The sequence below is a fragment of the Lipophrys pholis genome (assembly GCF_963383615.2).
Source record: "Lipophrys pholis genome assembly, chromosome: 4".
NCBI lineage: Eukaryota > Metazoa > Chordata > Actinopteri > Blenniiformes > Blenniidae > Lipophrys > Lipophrys pholis.
Window position 1 is genome coordinate 24,498,333 of NC_137637.1, and position 24,261 is coordinate 24,522,593.

At 40.1% G+C, this 24,261-nt stretch overlaps 1 protein-coding gene across 1 annotated transcript; it reads right to left on the minus strand.

Moving 5' to 3' along the window:
- Positions 1 to 1,188: 1,188 nt before the first annotated feature.
- Positions 1,189 to 24,056, minus strand: nckap1l (NCK associated protein 1 like). Its single transcript, XM_080461596.1, has 31 exons — positions 23,883 to 24,056; positions 22,344 to 22,454; positions 21,659 to 21,751; positions 21,153 to 21,209; positions 20,684 to 20,826; positions 20,243 to 20,333; positions 18,833 to 18,970; positions 17,385 to 17,433; positions 16,876 to 17,032; positions 15,437 to 15,493; positions 15,218 to 15,314; positions 14,880 to 14,989; positions 13,981 to 14,113; positions 13,808 to 13,889; positions 13,641 to 13,699; positions 13,419 to 13,564; positions 13,205 to 13,337; positions 12,481 to 12,600; positions 11,944 to 12,083; positions 11,144 to 11,275; positions 9,883 to 10,101; positions 9,551 to 9,681; positions 8,198 to 8,295; positions 7,092 to 7,185; positions 6,590 to 6,672; positions 6,145 to 6,225; positions 4,891 to 4,984; positions 4,657 to 4,773; positions 3,953 to 4,062; positions 2,542 to 2,631; positions 1,189 to 2,134 (listed from the first exon to the last, which is right to left on the minus strand). The coding sequence occupies exons 1-31, from the start codon at positions 23,970 to 23,972 to the stop codon at positions 2,018 to 2,020; spliced, it is 3,372 nt and encodes a 1,123-aa protein (XP_080317722.1). The 5' UTR covers positions 23,973 to 24,056; the 3' UTR covers positions 1,189 to 2,017.
- Positions 24,057 to 24,261: the final 205 nt, after the last annotated feature.

Below are 24,261 nucleotides of genomic sequence, written 5' to 3' on the forward strand. Positions count from 1 at the left end.
AGAGTCTTTATATCGGGACCAGAGTTTCCACCATTAACTGTCCTCTGGGTCTCAGGACACGATCCACTGTGGACCTAAAAGGGAAGGGTTCAAATGCAAACCTCCCACATGGATTGACATTTATAATAAAAAACATCATACTTCAGTGCATAAATATTCAGAATCCATAATATAGAGATTTATAAAGCAAGAGGGTGTTTATTGTTCCAACTAAAGTGTGCATGTAGATTACTATTTCATATATTAAAATAAAGCAATTTTTTTTTGAACAGGACACAATAGAATTTCCTTGATTGTTTTATTTTTCTGCTGTCTTCCTATCCTTATTCATGTATTATGGATACATTTCCATTTATTAATCTTCTATAACACTATGTCCAGTTCAGGGTGACGCTGTGCTGAAGTCGCCGGTCAATCACACCAATTTAGTCTCACCACTTCACCTCAGACACATATTTTTGGACCGTGGGGAGTAAACCACACAAGGAGAAAACCCAGCCAGGCACGCTCGGGCAAACTGTTGAGAAACTTGCAAACTCTGCTACGTGCCGACCTTTTCTCCGATTCAGGTTTGAAAAATTAATAGATTAGGTGGCACCACATCATGTCTTCCTTCCTTCATCTTGCTACATGTAACAAGCAAGTGAATTCATACCATTCAAGCGGTGATCTCTCCCTAATTTCTACTGTTTAATTATGTTAGTGATTTTGCGTTAGACTGGGCTATTTTCAGAATCTATTGTTTGTTTATTCATGAGGTCACATTCAGGTGAATGCTACCTGCAGTGGGAATTGAACCTTTAATGCTCCTGTGAGATGGTTTGGCCTTAGTTGCTAAGTTACATAGACAAGCACACGCACACGCGCGCGCACGCGCACACACACACACACACACACACACACACACACACACACACACACACACACACACACACACACACACACACACACACACACACACACACACACACACACACGCAAAAGTGCCTCATTCAAAATATATTCACTAAGCATCACCTTGAATTAGCAACTGGGACTTTCAAATCTGTAAACCTGGTGTCTTTATATTAATGAATATTGTACAAGGAAGTTAAAGAAGTTAAAGAGGGCATTTCATTTAGGGAGGAAGGAAATGAGAGGAACCAAGGCAGAAATCACAATCAAAATGCAAAACAAAAAGAAAATAAGCAAGTTGTAACCATCTTTATTCATGGAGAAGAAATAATAAATCATGTTAAACACAAACTGCAAAGATAATAATACTGCAGGCATTGCACCTAACCCTAACCCTAACCCCGAAACCTAACCCTGTTTAAAAGGTCCCACAAATATCCAAAATAGCAGTTACTGACTCATATTCCAACTAACGTTGACAACAGCAATCCAGTTTTAAACATGCCGGGTTAAATAACACTGACATTTGTGGTCAAAAGTAGGATGTTGAAGTAAAAACTTGTAAGAAAATCATATACTCAAGTAAAGGAACCCTGAAACTTCTCCCCTCTACATGATAATATCCTGACTCAAATACCACAGTTTGTGCATTTCATGAGGCCGCAATTGAAGTGACATACTCTATATTCTGTAAGTGGTGACACTGAACCAGTGGCGGGTGTCTTTGTCATGACACACAGGTTTTGATCTTGGCCTTGTTCTGCTTGTATGCATGGTTTGATCTTGTCTGGGCAAAATGTTTCCACTAATGTGGTTCAGAGAGCGGCGTCGCTGCAGCGTTCAGAGTCTCTCTCACGAAGGCATGGACAAGAAATAATAAATCATGTTAAACACAAACTGCAAAGATAATAATACTGCAGGCATTGTAAACAGGCTGTAACTGATTGAAAACGAACAGGGGATGTGTGTGATTATCAACGTTAAGTGTGATGTAAATATGCAAGGCCACGACATCCGCGTGTGACTCAGAGGCTGAGTGGAAATGAAAACACAACATGCAGGCACATTAAAATCTTGCTGGAGATAAATAAAGTCACAAAATTAGGAGTATGTAACAAGGCCTTCAGCCGAGGGTGATGACGAAGGATTTGAACACCTCCCTGTAGGCATTGCGGAGCAGGACGTACGGGAAGCAGCTCTCCAGCATGTCTTGACTTAAGAACGGAGACTCCTCCACAATCTGAGGAAATCAATATCATGCTGTGCATTCAAATGTTTTCTTCAAATTCATTTAGACAACATTATTGAAAAGAAATGGTTTAGTTATTTTTCCATGGCCTGTTGTTATGAAGGAGGAAGCGTGTGTCCACTTCAATACATTTGATATGCTTCTACACACAATTGAATAAAATTAGAGTGTCTATCAAAACCACTTTAATGGTGCAGTCATTAAAATACTTGGATAAAAAAAGAAAAAGCTATACCCTAGAGAGAAATTTTGAGACCTATCCGCTGTAGTTTTGCGACTTTCTGCTGTCAGTAAAGAATAAGTAACTCTTTATTAGGTTTACTAACTATTTATATAATTATTATAAAACTGACTCATAAATCCCCTTATGGCAGTTTGAAAGTGGAGGATGTGCCTACCATGTGCAGGAGCAGGTACACGGACTCTCGGTTTTTGCTCTCCACTCGTTCTACGTTTTGCCCCAGTTGGAGGAGACTGGAGGAGGCCAACTGTGAAGCAACAGACGGTCAAAGGAGACAGATCAAATTTAGTTTCTTAACTGGTGAGCCTTTTAACTGAAGGAAAAAAACAACAACTTGTCAGTGTCTCAGCAAAAGCTTTAAGAACAGACAAGTGGTCACAGTGGGAACTGTTTGTTTTCTTTGACACTGTTTGCTGACTAAATGTTCTCCAATTGTTTGTGCTTGATATGAAGCAATTCCTTCAACTGACCACTCAGAAAAAAGTCTCAAATGTCAGAAGGCGAACACGCCTGAAAAGAGTGATTTTTCCCACTAACACACTGTTTCAGTCGTTTTTTCTTTTTTTTTGTTTGTTTTTTTTTTTTTTCAAAAAGCCCGAGGGCCAAAAACACTCTCCAGTATTTCACATTTTTGACTTTGGATGGCTTTGTGTGTGTGTGTGTGTGTGTGTGTGTGTGTGTGTGTGTGTGTGTGTGTGTGTGTGTGTGTGTGTGTTTGCGCGCACATAAATATGTGATTGTGCTGCTTCAATAAATGAAACGACCTGTTTATTAAAGTTCATAACAAGCCCACATAAAAAGTAAATAAGCATGATGACTCCATTTTTTTCCATGAAATTATTTCAGTTAATATTGTTTGGAAAAATCCTCAATTTATATGATGTTGCAATTGATATGTGTAATTTTTTGTAAATTCATGGCATTGGAGCCACATGTGGCTCTTTAGCCCCTCTGAAGTGGTATTTGAAGCTTTAACAAAAATGTAAAAACAATGTCATCTTGCTTTTACTTTATTTACATGCCCAACTATTTTTCAAAAAGCTAAAAGAAGTTCAAGATTAAAGATTCCTTAATTGCTAGAAATGGCTTTGAATGGTGCCAACAAGTACAATGGTGACAAAAAAAAAACCTATAACAAGAAAAAAAAAAAACTGAAATAGTTGTTTGTTTGTTTTGTTTTATTAAAAACACCACTGAAAAGGAAAATACCAGGCAAAAAGTTAAGATAGCTAAAATGGCTAAAATGGTTAAATTATCACAAAGAAGAAGAGAAAATAGTAAAATAATATTTAAATAGTATTTGATAAATGTGATAAAGCAAATTAAATACAGTATTTGAATGTGAAGTAAAACTACAACTTTATGAGCTGTATCATCTTCATTTTTAAAGTTAAACGTGTTTTCTCCAGACACATTGTCTTTGGTGGAAAATCTCTGGGTCATGAAGGTTGCAGACAATTGGCCTATCGCTTATTCTGTTTAGTTTTTTTTCATCAACATTTATGTGTACCAACTTACCTGATCCCATTTCGCCTTCTCTTTTAACAAAAATGTTTGTTTTCACTCACCAGAAGAAACTCTTTAAGCTGCTGCTCGATGTTCTTGTTCTGGATGGTGAACATGGCAGCAGCCAACTGGTTGATGGCGGTAGCCAAACAGTGGATGTTGTTGTTGTGCCCTAAAAAATCAAATATATATATATATATATAAAAAATAAAAAAAAAAGATTTTGTGAAAGACAAAACAGTTCGCCCTCTACATTCGGATGTAATTATGGTTTAATGATTCTAGAAATTCACTTGATACATCCCAATTTTCTCAAGGGGTATACAGTTTCTCTTGAGACAAATATGTTAACGTGTCAGTGGAAAAAACAGGCAAGGGGAATGATCGGTGACAAACACCACTTTGGGCCTTGATAGAAATCTCCACTATCTGCTGCTCTTTAAAGTTTCTCTCCAGGCACGAAGCCAGGCAGTCAGGGTCAGCACGGCCGCGTGCCAAAAGTAACCGTATCGATGCACGTCAGCCGGAGTTTTCTGTAAACAAAACTCTCTCAATGGGAACGTGTTCCTCATTAACCAGCATGCTTTGCTTCAGACCATGTCAGACTGGAAAGTATGATACACAGACCTGCTAATAAGCGTCTTGTTTCAGGGTGGAGTAACTTTTTTTATACGCTATCGGCAGCTGGTAAACGTCGGCTGGGAAAACAAATCATTTAGGTGAAGGGCTGCAGTGTTTTCGTCGAGCAGAACAAATAAATATGCACCTCCGTGTTGCCGGTTGTACAGTGAGTTGGGGTCCAGGGCCAAGGTGGGCAGGGACACGGCGATGTAGACAAGCAGCAAGCAGGAGAGCTTGTACTCCTCGTCCATGGATGTATTATCTGCAAGTTTACGGGAATATATCAACAAATTGAAAGACTACTCCCTTTCTGATGAACGGGACAGGAGAGGGGACAGTTTGTTGTGTAGTGAAGAGACACTAATTGTTTAAGTGTTACCTGTCTGCATGCTGCCAAGAGCTGCAACAAGACCAGGGTCGATGTTGCACCTCAGTCCTGCAGCAGACGCCAGCTCGAATACCTTCAGGGTCACCTGAAGGATCACAAAGCATGAAGGATAGCGCAGCTTGAATCGACATGTTTAAGCCTTTTAAATACATCTTATCCATGGTAGAATCTTTGTTTCTACAATCTCTGCTTTATCTGCTTTATCTTTTAGGTCACTATCAACCCTTTATGTCTGATATTGTCTGATTAACTTGTTTATGTACATGTTTAAAAGGCCCACAAATATCCAAAATAGCAGTTACTGACTCATATTCCAACTAACGTTGACAACAGCAATCCAGTTTTAAACATGCCAGGTTAGAAAACACTGACATTTGTGGTCAAAAGTAGGATGTTGAAGTATAAACTTGTAAGAAAATCCTATACTCAAGTAAAGGAACCCTGAAACTTCTCCCCTCTATATGATAATATCCTGACTCAAATACCACAGTTTGTGCATTTCATGAGGCCGCAATTGAAGTGACATACTCTATATTCTGTAAGTGGTGACACTAAACCAGTGGCGGGTGTCTTTGTCACGACACAGAGCTTTTGATCTTGGCCCTTTTCTGCTTGTATGCATGGTTTGACCCTGTCTGGGCAAAATGTTTCCACTAATGTGGTTCAGAGAGCAGCGTCGCTGCAGCGTTCAGAGTCTCTCTCACGCAGGCATGGGGGGAGCTGCTGACGTCTTTGGGGTTATCCTGGCCCAGGCTGTGGCACGGCTGTCATGCCTCACTCAGAAGGGAGAGTTCATAAGTCACATTCACTCAGATTGCACCGAAGGGAGATAAGGAATTTAATTTTGTTGGTACTGAAGAGCAACAAGTTTCTCTGAAGCTCTGCAGCTCAGATCTACTGTTGCAAAGTCAAATACTTCACTGCATTAAACTCTGCCCAAACCCTGTGTGATGCGTTCTGCAATTTTAACCTCTTATGGGAATGAGCTCATTCCCCAAAGGAGAAATCTCAAAGGTAAATATACATTCGGATGAAAGTCAACACAATAACATGCCCTCAACCTAAATGTTCCCACAATAAGGTGAGCCAGTGAGAACAAGTCGCTAATATGCTGTCGACAAACTCTAGTGTGATGATTTGTGCATAGTTGTGATTACTGCACTTTGATTCCTCACTGAGATGTCGACAAGTGGATAGTTCATTAGAATGGAGCTCTCTTGAAGCGAGATCACAGCTGTGTGTTACCTGGATGTCGGCTTCAGGGGAAACGAAGTCCCTCAGGTTCTCGATGGGCAGCATCATGTACGGACAATGCTTGAGTAGGATCTGGTTCAGGAATATATGGCACATCATTACTGATGTATAAGAACAGAGGGAAACCTTTATTATATACCACTAGGTCAAGGACTTCTTCCTTTTCTTCTGCTTTATGAGGTAGGATATTAGATTGTCAATGATCTATTATTCGCCGGTTTCATTTTCACCTTGAATTACTTTAGTTCAAAAGGTGAGGACACATAAAGGGTATTTCAGTATATATTTACATGACTAAACATAACACCAATACAATGATTTTTAGTGAGCAGAGACAACAAAATGTAGCTGATGTCTTTCAACGTTTGCACCCATGTTATAAACGGTTTTGGACGGGTCAGTTGTACATTATCATAAAAGACTTGTTGGACATTACATCTCTCAGACAGTCTTGTGTCATTGCTCTGAATGACAGGATCACTCCAATGATGGTCATCCTCTTCAGTATGTTCTCTCCACCTAATGGTGGAAATAAAGTGTATTAAGGTTGTATAGGCACAGTTCAGTAAAATAAAAACCATCGTCTATTGTGTACAATGTATTAACAGCGACAGATTTTCTTGAAGGTAATTTCTTTTTGCGTATTATTTATCAAGCTGAAGTTGCTTATGACATTTAGTCTTCATGTGGGATGCTCGTTGAAATATATATGTCTTGAAGAAATAGTCAAGACTCACTTCGATCATTTTCTATCAACTAAGTTACAATATTTTGTTTGTCATTTTGTAGTGCGTATATCAAAGCAAGTAATTATGGCTTGCCCGTTTCACTTCTTGTTCACTTCAATCAGTTTCATGTTCTTTCCTCTAACATTGTGCTTGGTGTGCCCCCCCCCCCCCCCCCCCCCCCCCCCCCCCATCCATCATCTCTGTACTCACCTGTCAGCTTCTTTTTCAGATTGGCCATTTCCTCAGGCTTATCAAAGTTGTTCTTCATCTGTACCAGGGTGTCCATGTTCTCGATAACCATTTTCTAACATAGAAGGAGGAAAGTGAAATAAGTGATAAAGGCTCGGGGTTGATAATGGAGAGAGGTCATATCAGTGACGCAGCTGTCTGGCAGTACGCTGCAAAGCTCTTCGCTTCAATCATAGGTGTGAGAGTGAAGAATCTGACAGAAAATACTCTTGGACATGACAACTGATGCACATGCTCACATTTTTGCAACTAAAACAGATTGTTGTTTAATTAATTTGATCAATATTCAATTATTCACCCAAAAAACTTGTTGTATTGTATATTTTTATATTTTTTATTTAACTGTCGTTTACAGTTTGCCGTCTACCTTCAAATTAAATATTATCTGTTCAATAAAGACACCTCTGTGAAACTGTACCACTGAATATATTAGAATGTTTCAATCTTTGTTCAAAACAAAGCCCACCAGCAGAAGATAGAGGGGGCAGGGGAGGGTATTTGTTTTATATAGCTCAGTAATCTTTGTGTGTTGCTTCAGTTGCGCTTGAAAACAAATGGACACAACATGGAACAAAGGTACAGAAACCCTGAAAAGACACAGTAGTTTAAATCACAACATTTTTTGAATTGAAGAACCATTGGTGGAAAGCAGCAAAATAAAATTTCTTTGTTATTATATTTGAGTAGTTTTTTGTTTTTTTTCTACATCATTCACCGATACTTCATTTCGGTATTTATTATTCTGATGAATTTTTATATTTACTTTTACATTTCGAGTTAAAATTCTGGACTTTTCACAAAGTGTATTCTGAGGATAGGCTTGTTATTTGCCCTGTTGTAAAAGACTAATAAATATTCCAAAAGCCTAAACCAGATATGGTGAGTTCTGTCGTCACCACTTTCTACTTCAGAGGCCAAACCGTCACACTTTCACACACTGTCACATGAAAGTGATCTGTGAAACAGCGAACCACAGACATATCACTGACGTGATTGTTAGGTCTCCCTCTGTGTCTCCGTAAAGTCCTCGTGCCTTACCTGATATGAAGGAGTACGTCATATCCTACCTTCATCTCACTGATTTGAGAGGTGATGTGCCAAATCAGGTTCTCGCTCAGAAACTTCAGGCCATATGGACCAATGAGCACAGCCAGGGCCCGCAGCTCTGTTCACAGATGAATATCAATAATTTAGGGGGAGTGATTATCAAAGGCAGATCAACACAAGCGTTGTTGAATTCATGTAGTAACAGTATATATATATATATATATATATGTGTGTTCAAATGAATAGACAACGAATGCCTCCAGTGCCGATGTTTCCTCTTCTTTATAAATGTGGTGTTTTTACAGGAGTTGAATGGAAAGGTTGACCCTGTTATAGTGGAAAAGACAAGATTATATTTGATTTGAGCGTGTGGCTGGATCAGTGAAACAGAGACAACTGCTGCTATCAGGCCTTTCACTCAGCTTGACATCTGAATGAATATGGATGTTGAGGGCGTGTGTGGTTAAAATTGGAAGTGGGTAATGGACAGGCGAGTGAGTCACTCTGAAGCGGGCAGATACTTTGCGGGGGAAGTAAATATAGACCACAAGGACGAGGATGGCGTGGGGGCGTCTATTGAAGTGCAGCGGACTCTGTTATGAATGCATGTTAAATGTTTAAGTTTGTCTCTGTGTGCATGAGCCAAGGCCTGTTATGTGTATACAGCCTCAATACAGTCATCTGGAGGTCCACTGACTATTACAAGCCGGCATGGAGGCGGTGGAACGGAAGGCAGTGTGGAGGAGAGACGAGTTGTGGGACGGAGATGAGTGAGAAACTGAAGTTTAGATGAGCCTAATAGCCATACTGTGTGATGTGGTGGGGAAAATAAATGCTGCGCTTCACCGCGATGTCAGAATCCACACCCTCTTGAGCAAAAATGTTCCGTTGGCATTCTGCGTAACGTGAAAGATTAGTCTTTCCTTTTAGAAAGACTCACAGAAAGAGTCGTGTCGTAAGCTTGTGATGAGTGAATTTGCAAATACTTTTGAAACTTGTGTTGTACAAATTTGTGAAAGGACGATCTGTGCGCTCCCTCACGAGATCAGTGCTCTGAATATTTTCAATCGCTTTTGTACTTTAAATGCATGAACAGGGACAGACAGGGACAAACGCATACTAAAACTTTCAAAAGTGGAAATGTTGCTATGGATACTACAGACTGCTTGTCATTGTAAAATGTTATCTGAATCGATTTATCCCACAAAGCAATGTGCAATAAGAGTCAAAGAATTACATTTCTGAGCATGACGTTAACGGCTTGTGTAATTGTGTCATCATTCACAACTCCAAAAGTGCAAAAACTAGGATTTTTAACATCTAATACATCAATCACTGTGTTCAACAGCTTAAATAACAGTCGTGAAGCTGACCTGATATATCTGAGAACTCTTCGGCTCTGAATGTCGACTCAGTGTCAGTCGTCTGGCTGACAAAGCAGTTCATTGTGGGACAGTGAACAATGAGGGAGTTGCTAGCCTGACGCAAAAGACCCTCCAGGAACCTGAGGTGCAGAAGGAGAAAATCGTGATCTGTCACAGCAATGCGGTTTAGATGAAGATAATGGAGTGAAGGACTAAGGAAGGATAAACAGAGGGCCAGATGAGGCATCAGATCTGGCAAAGGAAAAAAAAAAAAAAAAAGCATGTGTCTTAAAGGGAGAACTACATGCAGTGAGAAGTAGATACACTCTAACATCACACACCAGTTTGTGTAGATAGTTGTTATGGTCTGCCCCCCATATGCGTCCAGCGGCAGAGTTTGCTGCAGGAGGACACTCTTCACCAGCCGGGCGACGTCCACATTGATGTAACTGGAGAGGCAGTGCAGATTGGCTGTGTAGGCTCTGATGCCTGCCAGGAGGTCAGAGGGACGTGTGATCTCCTGGGTGGTCTGGTTGTAATTGGCCATTCTCACGATGATCCTGGAGAAACATAGTTTAACCAACGTCACTTGTCACTGAGGACTCGGGGGGGGGGGGGGGGGGGGGGGGGGGGGGGGGGATCTTAAAACGAGTTAAACGAGCCGTGGGGACTTGGCACTGCTCTCATTAGTTCAGTGCAGTCACCGCCCCGGGGCTTCAGTGCCATTGTGTTTATTTTTTCTAAGTGCCCTCCATTCACTCACTTTCTCTGCCTGTGTTTATGATTCCGGCCACAGAAGGACCGACCACTGCGAGCACGGTGCTACTTGTGGGCACTAACTTCAAGGTGACAGGAGAGATAGTCATCAGCAGAGACAGGGAGACTAAACACGGCGTATATACAGAAACGCGAAGGTTTCCCTGGTACCAAACCCTAATCCAAACAGCAGTTAGCACTGAAATGACACAGAGCAAGAGAGTGACATGATAGATCTCTGCTCAGACTTTTATGTGGGTGCAACACCGTCTAGACACGAAGGAGTCAGATTCTATGCAGGGCTCATTACGATGATGGAGAGGACGTTACACAAGAGCCAAGTTCCTAATGATTCCCTGGTTGGAAGCACAGGTTAAAAAAATAAATAAATAAACAATTTGAAGAAAAATGCAGCTGCAGGTGATTTTTAGCTTTGACAGTGCTTCTGATGGATCCCCCCCGTCAGGGAGATTTGATTTTGTGTGATTCGTATTTTTTTAGCCTCTGTTCAGCATGGAGGTCAGAAAACTAAACAGGAGTTTTCAGTCCAAAAGTTGTACCATTGACTCTGCAAAATAAAAATACACAAAGATAGCACTATGTTAACACATGAAGGTATATTTCCACTGCTTATTTATATACTGGCAGATTTTAAAACAATCTTTCCCGGACAGTGTGCTCCATTCCAAATGGAAGCAATCGCTCGTGTCAGTAATTTGCATATTTCTGACAGTGGTTGTGGACACGGCTGCAGAAGTCAGACATGCACTTCACCCCCAAGACTCATTAAATCATCCAGATTTATTTAGACAAATGTAAAAATTCCCCCATCCCCTCTTAGCATACTCAGAAAGGCGCATCTCCAGATGAGAGAGGAGGAACTCTGCGGGGATGACGGTGTGGTCGAAGACAGTTAAATCAGAGCAAAGACTGAAGGAGGAGCAGAGCTCTGTCAGCATCTGATGCATCTTGTCCACACTGGAAAAGAAAATGAGAAAAAAAAAGAGAGAGGTAGATGAGGATGCTTATCTTCAGGAAGTTAGGATAAATGTTGTGACACTGACTCAGACAAATAAGGTAATAAACATGTTGGAGGATTATCTCTGTGAAGAGATACGTGAGAAAGACAAGGCTGCAACTCCTCAGATTCAAGGAGCCTTTTAAGTGTTGCCTTAAACAGAATTTGATGAGACAACAGCAACACCAAGAAAGAAAAAAAGAAGTGCTGCCAGTGAACCTGTACCATGGCTCCATCTAACCTTGTGTTTACCGGCTTCCTTCAGTTCCTGTCAGCCTTTAGCGGTTCAACTTGAAGGGGCAATAAAGTTGAAAATTAATTATCCCCTGTGTTCAAGGGCATTTTTATTCCATCTTCCAAATCGTAGGAGGCAAGAAATGCGTCATAGGGTGAAGGAAATGATTTTAAAATGTTTCTACCAACTTGAACTGCCTTAACCTAACGCCAGTCTACGGAGCCCCAATTTATCACAGCCGAGTGTTTGTACAGCTGCTCTTTGACATGATGAGGATTTTTTCTTGATGGTTCCTTTCCACAAATCAAGGATCTGTCAATTACAATAACTCAGGCGATACACAGACAATACCGTTTACAGTAATATTCATGAGAGACTAAGAGAAAGGCTGACTTGGTGATGATGGTTCGGTCTTTCCTCAGGCTCTCAGCGCCTGGCTTCTCCTTTTGGACTTCTCCTTTCTTTGGCACCGTCTTCTTTTGCTTTCTATAACGAGCAGCACTGATGCTCTCGGCACAGTGCTTAGGCAGCAACTAAAGGGTTATGAAGTGGGAAAATGGACACGGGGACATGGAGAAAAAGAAGGGCAGAAGGAGAGAGACAAGTATTAAACTCAGGCAAGCAAATACAAGAGAAGAAGCTTCTGCAAACATTAAAACCTATATTGAACCTGTCTAGGCTTGGGAGTCTTTGTGTGTTCTCCCTGTGTATGACTCTGTTTTCCTCATTACATTGTTCAAGCAGAGTTCTAACCTGCATTTTGCATATAGCCAACTGGCATCCGCTTCAGCTTACTGCCTCTCGATAAATACCCTGATGCCAAGCTGGGTAATTGTGATTATATTTGGAAAATGTGCTCAGGCTGGCTCACTGTCTGCTGGCTAATTAAAAAAAAAAAAAAAAAAAAAGGGAAATGGACTCAGATTTCACCTGGTCATTTAGGTTATGCTGCTCTGCGCAGATCTCTAAAACAACACCAGTGGTCTGCTTGGCGATCTGCTCCAGGAAGGTCACACACAGGCGCAGACACTTCTTCTCCAGTGCCTCTGTCTACACAGACCAGACACAACAAGAGTCACCACGAGGGCAGAGAGGGGTCGTGTACACGTTGACACACAGTACACAAATGAGCATGTACGATAAGAAGTACAGATACTATTTACCAATCTGAAGAATGGGAAGCATTTTGATTCAAACAGAATATGCAAACCAATTCATTCAATATTATGTCGTCCAAAGGTGGCAAGTAAAGAATTATTGTTCTTCATCACAGTACTTAGATACATTTTCTGTTTACTGACAACATTTTTATTTTTAGTGGCAACATTTGAGCACACATATCTGTACTTTTTTTCTTATATATAAATATGGGAAATCGGTAGTATACTTTTTTTTTTTTTTTGCAAGTATATTTACTTATGCATACGAATATATTGTCTTAAATGCTCCTTAGCAGATGGTTCCCAGCAGGGAGTGGAAACTCTGATCATTGAAAAGGCCAGAAAAGATAGACTAGAAGGGGACCACTCATACCTCAAACACATAGTTTGAAGTAAAAATGTGGTATAACTGTGTGTTTCTCCTGTGAAACCATTGTTTTCCATTCCAGTTGCACCTGATTCACAAGCTGGTCATCGAGCAACTGAATACTGACCTCTTCTGGACAGAGCGGGTGTCCACACTGACTGAAGTGAGCGCAAACAGATGGGAAGGACATGAGGTAACGCTTCATGGTCATCTCCTCGCCGCTCTGGCTGAACATTTTCTCAAAGACTCGAGGGTAGAAACTGGTAGACAGAGAACAATCAGTTATTAAAGACATGACAATATTCAAAAGAGGACGTTAGGAGAGAGGACCTGACGCTGACCAGAGGATGGACACGTCAGATGTCTCATGCAGCACTTCTTCAATGCTGTCCACCATCCTCGTGTGGAACTGCGTCATGTTCATCACCTTCGCCAAGTCGGGGTAGTCTTTCAGCGGAAGAGGAGCCTTATTCACGCTGGTGTAGGCCTTAAACAGAGGATGAAAAAAGTTTAGGTTCATAGCCCACTTGGAATGTCATTCACTAACCTACCACTCTGATTACCTGTAATCTTAGCCAGTCCAGTCTGAGTGCCCTGAAGTCAAATTCCTCTTTGTTTTCCACTAAAACAAAATTATAATCAGATCATTATTTTTATTTATTTATTTATCTATTTATTTGTTTTACATAAAAGTGAAGCGTATTGTTGTTGTTTTAAAGAATATCATTACCTTGTTTGATGGACAGTGCAGTCAGAATTGAGACAAATGAGCTCAGCAGGATCGATTCTTCCTCTGGGCATACATGCATGTTCTGTGGTGAAAGAAATCCATCGAAACCAATGTAGAAAGATGGTGAATAACCTCTCCTGCGAACTGCCGGAGTGTTTTTTATGCACACGTACCTGTATGGTGTCATTGAGGACCAACGCATCAAACTGTGCCAGGTACTGAACATGATAACGCTGAACAACATGGCTGTATTTTCTCATCAAGCCACTCAGCTTCTCCATGTAGAACAGCAACTCAGCCATCTGACTGGAGAAGAGGGAAATACAGATACACAAAATGAACATCAGATGCAGAATCAGGCAATATTCAGACGCTGAGGCAACTTCTAAGATGAACAGTGCACAGTTTGATAAAACGTCACTGCTAAAGGAGTTGATTTACCTTCACTTATACATTTCACCAGTGTAGAAACCAACAATGTAATAATTGCCAATAAAGTAATGATTTGGGCCATTTTAAAGGCAATAAAGTCAATGACAATCATTTGCCAATAGTGTGAGAAAAATATTTTAACCAATATATTGTAATAGCATTTTGGCAATAAGCTATTTTAAGTTATCACATTATTAGTCCAGTATACATTCACTTTTGTCATATTTTTGAAAATCCAGATACATGGCCAGTTACTAAAAAATAAAAAAGGTGAAGAATTTGAATGTCATGCATAGAAGTAAAACATCAACCGAATACGCAAGTGAAGTATAGATACCTGAAAAGTCTACTGAAGTACAGTTACAAACTACTTCATTGCAAAGTATATGTACATGCATTGGCAAGTGACATTGAAGGAGACCTTCATAAGTCATAGTGGTCTGATCTTTATGGTTCACACTGAGGATGAATTTCGAAGGAAGAGGTGCATCGAATGTTATCCCTCATCTAATTCACTCTGGATGTTCTGTGTGTGATTGAAATTCATCTGATAGCTGCCAGACAGACCGCTGCACGACACCACGGTGACACCAGCAGCTTCTGCCGTCAATGATTCGCTTCCTATGCATCTCTGACCTACTTGTCAATGTAGTCCTCGGGTGTCTTTATCTTCGGCATATTCTCAGAGTGTCTGACGAGCCACAGGACTTCGTCACGGGAAAATGACAGAGCCATAAAGACAAACAGCGCCTGTGGGATTCGATTGGCCAACAGAATAGAGAAGACAGATTAATGACAGGAGAGAGTATCTAAGATTGAGATAAACTAAATGCCTGTGCTGAAGGCAAGTCTGGATCAAACACATGAAGTTTCATGACTCGTGTGAGCAGAATGTCATTTTTGGAGCAATAAGTTGTGGTAATGAAGTGATTTAAATTCCTCAACCAGCACCTGTCATGCTCCTTACCACACTCCTACCTTTGGTCCCAGGAGTCCAGGTTCATCCTCCAAAACTTTAAATAGTTCCTTCATGGTGCCTCTGAGAAACTGCCTCCTCTCTCGGTGCATCGCTCCACTGGTAATGACACAGAAAATGGACATCTGGGTCTCAAAGCTCATTTCAAGGTAAATGCGTATCGTTGAATATTTATGGCACAAGAGAGATAAGACCATGTCTCAGTTTCCCGCCAGGCTCACCTGTTGGCTAAAACGTGCTCACGACATTCCTTGATGTCTGCAACTCGCTTGCTATATCTGATAAAAATAAAAAAAAAGATTCAGCAGATATAATGAAAATATGATCTCATTGATGGATTAATGTCAGTGGTGATCGGGTCAATATCTTTGTAACATTTCATTCTGTTTTTGATGTAGATATTTGCGGCTATGAGGCTTGAAACTCAATTCTTAGTAGGCCAAGAGGTCCTTTGGAAAAACGCTGCACTGTAATCAATACCATAATCCATAAATCATATTGCACTCATCCCACAGAAGTGACTCAGCATGAATTCGTTTTCTTGTCCTCTGAATTTGATCTTTTTCATTTCCTGCTCTCGTCCCCTTACAGAAAAATGGCAAATGTTTTCAGTTGTTGCTGATTTATTTGTCTCTTTATTGCCGAACTGGGATTTTTAGTTCAGGGAGAATTAATAGATAGCACAGTAATCACAAAATAACACTAATGCCAAATGTTTCCCTTCTTTTGTGCAAAGAGGCACAAGTGCATCATGAAAAGGTTCGTATTTTAACAGATGTGTTTTTAGAAAACCTGAACAAGCTGAAATTTCTCATGAAAAATAAGCACATTTAACCATTATGCCTTTTTCCCATCGACACATCTTGGTGTCAAATACAGTGAAATGGCACAAAGTGAAGTTGGGGCTTATGTTTTCTCATTGTATTTCGTTGTGTTAAAAATTGCAATATTGCAGTGACTTGATTCCGGCTGATGTTGGTTAAAGCTTACAACTTATCAGAGCACCATTTTTCTGTGGCATTTAGTTTGCCTGTTTCCAAAAATGTATCTTCATAAAAGGCTTTAGCTTTACATGAACACTGATATACTGGTGATGAGGGAGTTTGTCTGCTACTCACACTAAAACAGTGTGATCCCGAATGAATATCATAAAGCAGAATTTAGCGTTGTGTTGTCATGTTTACACTGTGAGGTTGTCCTGTGGGCCAGAGCAGACCTTTCAGCCAGCCAGTTTTGGTCCACATGCCAAAGCTGGCCCACACAGGCCCAGCTTCAGTTTTATACCCATTAATAGAAGGGAGAGATACTCTCTGTAAAATAAAATTCCTTTGCTCCGTGGATATGGAACAATGGAGTACATAGCTGTACATTATGTTACTTACTACCACTCATAAGTAAACTGTCCCACAGTAGTTTCTTCTCAAGTACATTAAGATAATATGAACGTCTGATGCTTCAGATTACTGATGGATGTTTAGCACATGTGTAATTACACCCACTAATAAATAAGAGCACTCTATAGAGCCGGATGTGCTGAGATGGTGTGTAATGCTGCAGCCACTGTCTATTCTCTCAGCTTTTCACTTGTTTTTCCAACAGCCGTGGGCTGTTCTTCACAGTCCACATTATGGAGAGCAGTGCAGCAGTGCAGGTTGCAAACCCTTTGATGTTGTCGAACAGGTCCTCGGAGACTTTGTGTATGTTCAGGACTTCATCTCGGGTGAGGGTAAGGTAGAGGCCGCTCCGCAGAGCCATCTTCCACAGCTCCAGGGAGGCTTGGTTTGTATTCAGGCTGCTGTGGCACAACAGGAAGCCGACTACAAAGAGAAAACGCCAGCAGACGTCACAATGCAGTCAAGAGGAATGAAGGCAGCCTGCTGCTGTTAGTATTTACATGCAGTAATTAGATTTTTTTTTGATTTTTGATTTTTTTTTATATGACGACCAAGCACAAATGATTTCTAGTAACAGTGTCAACACAGTTTGGACATTTTAGCTTAACATTATTAGATTTTCAAATGAAAATGTCATATTTCAATTGACTTTGAGCCAACAATAAAAAGATACAACTCCAAGTGGTAATGTTTATTTCAACAACACAGATGCGCCTGTGTGTGCTAATGATGGTAGTGATGATATTAGTCAAAATGAGGCTTTGATAACACTTACTAATGATCCAACGCTCCATCACATCCATAGACAGGTACTCGCAGGCCATCTGTGCAAGACAAAAAAATCAAATTAACCCCTAATCCAGATGCCCGGATACAGATGAGTCTAAACTTTTTATCTTTATGCCAATATACCAGAGGTTTTCAAAGATTGTGTGGATAAGCATCAGTGTTTGATGCACATGTTTTTTTTATCATATTAAGTTCTAATTTTCTGTCAAATGTTAACCCTATCAGTTATATCACTGTTAACAGCTGCTACTCCATAATCAATAAAAAAGTATAAATGTCTCCTTGGTCTTTACTTATGATTTGAAACTATTATGATTGCTTTTTAAAGTTTAAAAAAAAGACAGAAAAATAATTCCAGGGAAAGGTATTTATTGTAAATCTGCCTTCTAATACTGTCGAAATGATGTCGCTTATTGTTGACTCATATCTATGCCTTTTCTCAAAGTTTCACTCTACTACCTGCTCCTTATATATATAACTGCAAAACTGTCTGAACGCGTGGCATGAAATGTCCCCACAGCTTTGTCACGACTTCATCCTTCGCCCAGTCTAACAAGTCTCTTCAACATTTAAATCAGTTATTAATTTCACACTGCCACACCAGCAGCGTCTAGACCAGAGGGGCCTCATCCTGGACAATACTGCCTTCCAAGGCATATTTCCTGCATATTTTAACATCATTCAGCTCCAGCACATCCCGTTCTGTTGAAAGTGTCATCAGCAAGCTCTGCAAAAGACCTGATAATGAGCAACTCATTATAGTCAGGCATGTTGAAGAAGGGAAATGTCTGAAATAAGCTAGACAATGGTTCCAGTGACAGATTTGCCTGACAGCATCCTGACAGCACCTGGGTTTATCACCCTTATACTGCTTCATTATAACATAACATTAGAACACTAGAACGTTATTGGTCATTATTACTCAATACAAGTCAATACTTCTTGCGGCAGTTTTTCTCTTTGATAAACTTTTTTTTTTTTAGATACCTTGGAGAAATAAGCACATATCTTCTGTCTGCTCAGTCTGGTTCAGATGCTTTTGTCTCTTTATGTAAACCCAGACAGAGTTGATTATGTTATCATCAGAGGTCTGTTGGGGTCACATCCTCACTTGTAGAAAATAACTTCACACTGAAGGTATTTTCTGAGAAGAACCAGCTGTATAGTTGGTTGGGTTTTTTTCTCTTTTCTATGTTTTTTTTTTAGAGCCAATTGGATTCCTTAATGCTGGTTAAGCAGCATATTAAACATGTCTAAAACTTTTGCAGTGTATTATTCAAATGCAAATTGTTTTTTAATTCTTTCTCCTCTATGAGCTTGTCTTGTTGAAATATATTCACTGCAACTTGTTATAGTGGGTACTCTTGTCTCATTTCCCTGCGCCCATCTTCCACGGACAGACAAACACGGAGGCAGACAAGAGGTTGAACTCACAGTGTCACAGCAGGCCGGGTCCAGCATTGTAGCGGGTGCACTGAGCAGACTGAGGAGCTGGGCGTTCCGCCATTGTTCTGCTGGCAGGTTTCTGCGTGGGTAGACCATCCTCAGGGAGAGTAATGCTGCTGTCACAGCCTGGGAGAGAAAGGCAGAGGGAAAAATGACGGTGAGTGAGAAATAAGGGCAAAAGAAAAGGTTCCAAATACAATAGATACTGGAAAATGATGACACCTCAAATGAAAAAGATTGAAGGCTCAAAAGGTTGTTCAACTCGCACACATGCACATTTAGCAGTGAAATACTACTGAAATGTAGAAAACTACATGTTGCAATTTGATATAAACAAAAGTTGAATTGATATGTATAAAACATTTCCTTTTGAGAGATTGGAGGTGTAGTCATTAAGATCCATAGTCATGCTCAGGAGTTGTGATTTCAGTCACCTCTGCTAAACGAAAAGAAGCACTTAGTCAGCAGTTGGAGCTAGAATCCCAAATGTCAGCTTTGGAGAGGCAGTTTTAAAACTCCCTCTGCCAATCTACATTACTGAAATTGGATGTGGCACTGCTCGGCTCTTGACAATTTTCTCACAAATAAAGCAGGGACTGTTGTTTTTTTCATGCCAGACATCACTTATTTGAGACAGCTGACAACCCAGGGAGACTCCTGGCTCACCTGGCTCAGGGGAGGGTTGATCCTAATGTGATCCCCTTTGTGAAGGATGAAAGGGGAGTAAAACATTCTGAAACATATGGTCAACATTATAAAACTATTTCACCAAAATCTATGCTCTTCAGAATGCCATAACAGAGCCAGTGACAGAAGGAAGTTTTTGAATAGGCCTGAACACACAGACGATGTTATTCTTTTCCTGTGTCAGCCTGAGACCTGCATTCCTGCTCTACTCTCTGCCATAGATTCCTTTGGAGATTTCTCTGTAAAAATCTGACAAATCTGAGCCTTTTACACTAATAGATAAAATGTTATAACAGGTAGTGAAAATATGCTGATCATTTGTCCATTTAAATGGTCAGACTCACTTACCTTGGGTTTAAGATTTCTTCCAATATAGAAAAAACAAAAAAACAATTTAAATTCAACCCTCCTACCCATTATAGCAACGGTTAAGAAGGATATACTAAGGTGGCTTGGTGTCCCCCTCTACTGGATTGGAAGAATTCATTTGAATAAAATGAATATCCTTCCAAGGACTCTCAAACCAAATGCTTCCGCTTTGGCTGACCAACTCAGCACTTTTCTGATATTTTAGTTGAACACAAAGATCTAACCCGTGTTAGTGAGCACTTCTCTTTTGCAGAGATAATCCATCCACCTCAGAGGTGTGGCATAGTAAGATTCTGATGAGACAGCAGGATTATTGCACAGTTTGCTTTAAATTAAATTTACCTTTGTGTGTGGTCCAAACTCCTCGGTGAGCTTTTTCCATGGATGTTCATATTCCAAAAACATCTGGCCAAGCCGTGGGTAGGAAGGGTCACTACAGAGATGAAGATGACCCATGAAGTCAAACAAGATATTAAGTAACTAACGTCCCTCTTTTGCCTCTGAAACAGACACTGGAACTTGATAAAATGAAAGATTTTATGCCTGTTTTCAAGTTTTTCCTCCTCGCCAAGCTTCCCTGTCCCAGTCCTCTGTAATCAGCCTGCATTATCTTGATCCATTGATTATCCATCCATCCATCCATCCATCCGTCCGTCCATCCATCCATCCATCCATCCATCCATCCATCCAACCATCCGTCCATCCATCCATCCGTCCATCCATCCGTCCATCCATCCATCCATCCATCCATCCATCCATCCATCCATCCATCCGTTATTTCACCTGCTGCCATTCGTCATCTCGTGGGCACAGTTGAACATGCCCACCAGAACCTTCTTGTCTTCAATCCGTGAAAGTGCAATGATCACAGACGTGTAGGTGACGATCAGATCCAAGTAACTTTTGGTGAAATCAAAGTTGACTGCCTGAAATCAAAATTAAATGAAACAGACAGCGCCTCCCCCAATATCAGCAGGTCAAACAAAGTAATTACTTGAGTGATTACTTGCTTGATTGATTGTTATTTGGCAGATTTGTGAGAAATATAACTTGGAAATCCTGCCAGTTTAATTATGATTAAATAAAACCGTTTGAAAAACACCATCATGACGATGCCAGAGACGACAGAACAATACAATGTGCAAAGGAATGACAGCTTTTCAGGTCATCAGCAGATATTGTGCATGACTTCAGGGTTCTACTTGACAAAAAAACAAAAAAAAGTATTGTGAGCCAGGCAGTGAATACTTACAAGATTAAAAAAGCACTGAGACGCATCAATGGAGTTCAGTAATTCATAGACATGGTCCTGAAAGAAAAAGGAATACAGATTAGATTGCAAACTGTAACACCCAAAATAGAGAAAAGCACAGTCTAAAGCTTGTTTTCTAAAACACATAATCATTTTAACAGAAACATTGAGGTTAATCCATTATTTGCAGCTTTCTATAGCATGACTGAGTAATTTGTTGTCCCAGAAGAAACACCTACAGGGCCTTGGCCCGCACGCAACCTCCGTCACAGAACAAAAACAGGAAGCCTGCAGACAGGCACACTGGGTTAACTCGCTTTGATGTTTACAGTATCATCATAAATTACTTTCTTATATCTTCCACTCTATATGTTAATGTGAGATTAAGAAAGTGGTGGTGATTCTCTTTATATGGAATAAAAAGGTGATAAAACCTTGACAATGTCTCGGAGAGAAATAGAACATGAAAGAAGAGAGAGGGGAGGAAAAGAAAAGAAAACAATCACCCTGAACTCTATAACATCCAGGAAGGAGTCGTAGTAGCTCGTTGTGGCTGCCAACACTTCAGACTTTGTTTTCTGGATGCTCACCAGATTTTGCTGGAATAAACAAAAACATACATATTTAATTATGATTTGAGATGCACTGGACAAAAGAAAAAAAAAAGACTTTAAATTGTTTCTTCTCGATGGTTCAATCTATTGCTGAGTCCACATAAGTATCTCATGGCACTGCACATTCAAATAGAGCATAGAGAATCCACCCAACGAGCATTTTAGTGAATTAAAAAGAGTCTCCCAGCAGACCAATCAATCCATTCAAAACCAAAATACTTGAAAAAACATAGTACAGAATAGGAGATATTACAATAATATGTTGTAACAGCGTGCCTGCAACTGGCCAGGCATACAAAGTCAGGCCTGAGATAGTAGTTTAAAGTGTAACGTGGATGAGAGTCTTACATGTCAATTATTTTTGCAATCTGAAGACACCCACCTTCTGTTTTTACTAGAAAACAAGTCTGCTTGAAATAACAGCAGAACTAAGTCATATTGTTGAATTGGCTCACACGGCCAGATGGAAGGATAAAAAGAAGCTTTTTGATCAAAAAGGAAGAAAACACAACCGTTATGTGAAAATCATGGTGCAGACCACAGAGAAACATTTCCTCAGAGGCTTTTTAACACTTACAATGTTTCCTCTGAAGTCGATGTTGGGGAATTTCTTGTTGATGTACTTGATTGCAGATTCTTTGGTTTTATCCATCAAGATGGGAGGCCGCAGCTTAGGGTCTGCACATAACTGGTGGAGAAATAAAGCATAGGTTACCATTTTTCAAAACTTTTGTTTTTGTTCTTTTTCACATCCTTAAACCTCATCAAACAAGTCAGAAAGATGAAGCTTTTTAACCATTTATCCGGAAAGCAACTATATTTGATAACTTCCAAACCAACAATCGTAAGTTAATATCACAAAATGCATTATTAAAATGCACCTTCCTTTTGACAAAGCATCATCAGGGAAAAATGTCATATCAAAAGTGATCACATGTAGTGTGTGTAAGACAAAGGGAAAATATGACTGATGTATAAACTCGCACAGGATGCAGCAACATGAGAATGTCACCCCCTCTGAGAAATCCACTGGTAAACAATCTATTTTACTTTCAAGCTGAAAAGGCTGTGAATTTAATCGCTTTTAAAACATTTCATTATACCTGAATTACATAAAGTAGTGTTAATATTTACTGGCTTCGAAGGGGCAAAAGACCTAAATACCCTTCACACCCAGCCTATGGTTTTGTGTTTTTATGTCTTTCACAGGTTGAAAAAGCCACAGTGGACTTGAGCAAGATCATTCGAACAAGTATTCCAAAAGGGGGCTTCAAAGGTCGACAGTAAAAGATTGTGCTGCAGCTTCCAAGTGCGAAGCCTGAATGAAGAGACAAAACAAAACAAAAGCATTTACATGCTTACTATTTGAAATGTCTCAAAAGGTGCATCTTCTTCTCTCATTCATGCACATATACAAAATGTGCACAGCTCCCAATGTTGTGGCTGTCTTCATCGTCGTAATGTTTCTGAGGTCATTTCATCACACCAACACCATAACATTCAGTACATTTTAAGAGTTTCCATACATGTGTGCATGTGTGCAGCTTTCAGTTCCGACTAACTGACATTTGCCATAACTGGCATTGCAAACTGACTTCCTGTTTGCGCTTCCTTTTTAGAGAAACAGTCTCAGCTGTCAAATGGTGCTTCAGTTATACACACAAACCAGGGACACAAACACAAAACTGCTTATTGTATTTTATAGTTTGGAAATTAGTGTTACAAATACCAAATTTTGGGAAATCATGCATTATCTAATCAATGCTCCCGTTCTGCAACCATAGAGAAGAACTATGTTGTGGAATCGTACAGAACCGTGTGTTAAGCTTTCTGAATTATTCTGTGCATCGCAGATCTAAAGATAGTAATTTGCACAAACTTCCCATTTTTTATGACACGGGACAAAAAAATTACACAACAATAAATTGTCCAAGACAGATTCTGAATGAGAGCATATTCGTAGTAAGAACATCTCTTCGGTTTGTGTCTTAACTGTATGCAGACAAACATTTATTGAGAAAGCAACTGAAACGAATGACTTGAAAGAAGAAGTCCCCTGTTCCTTGTCTCCATTATTCGCACCATTTCCCTTTTGACTATACTTCATCTCCCTCACCTTCTTTATGTAGTTCATACGTATCAGAACCCCATTCCCTCTCTCATTGAGGATGGTGAGTCTTTCAGCCAGCTTCTGTTGGTAGTCCATGGCTCCGGGTGGGCTTGAGCCTTGGCCTCCTGGTAGTTCGTGGCAGATGAAGAAGTGCACCCGCAGCCTCACCCTGTCACAAAGTCACATGGGGCTCATGACTGTAGGCGGAGCCAATCAGTGGAGGGGAGAGTGACTCACTTCCATATTACTGTAACTGTATGTCAAAAAGGCAGATACAAAAAATGGCAATATAAATAAAAAAGGCAATGTTAATGATCAATGGTTGGAAAGTTCTTTACCTAAGGTTGACTAATATCTGTGTTTCAGGAAATATTCCTCTATGTAT

Coding starts and splice junctions, on each gene's coding strand:
- nckap1l (XM_080461596.1), bottom strand. CDS start 23,972: ATGGACTACCAACAGAAGCTGGCTGAAAGACTCACCATCCTCAATGAG. Junction 20,334..20,683: donor GAGATGACGAATGGCAGCAG/GTGAAATAACGG, acceptor TCATCTCTGTAG/TGACCCTTCCTACCCACGGC. Junction 18,971..20,242: donor AGTTTGGACCACACACAAAG/GTAAATTTAATT, acceptor TTTCTCTCCCAG/GCTGTGACAGCAGCATTACT.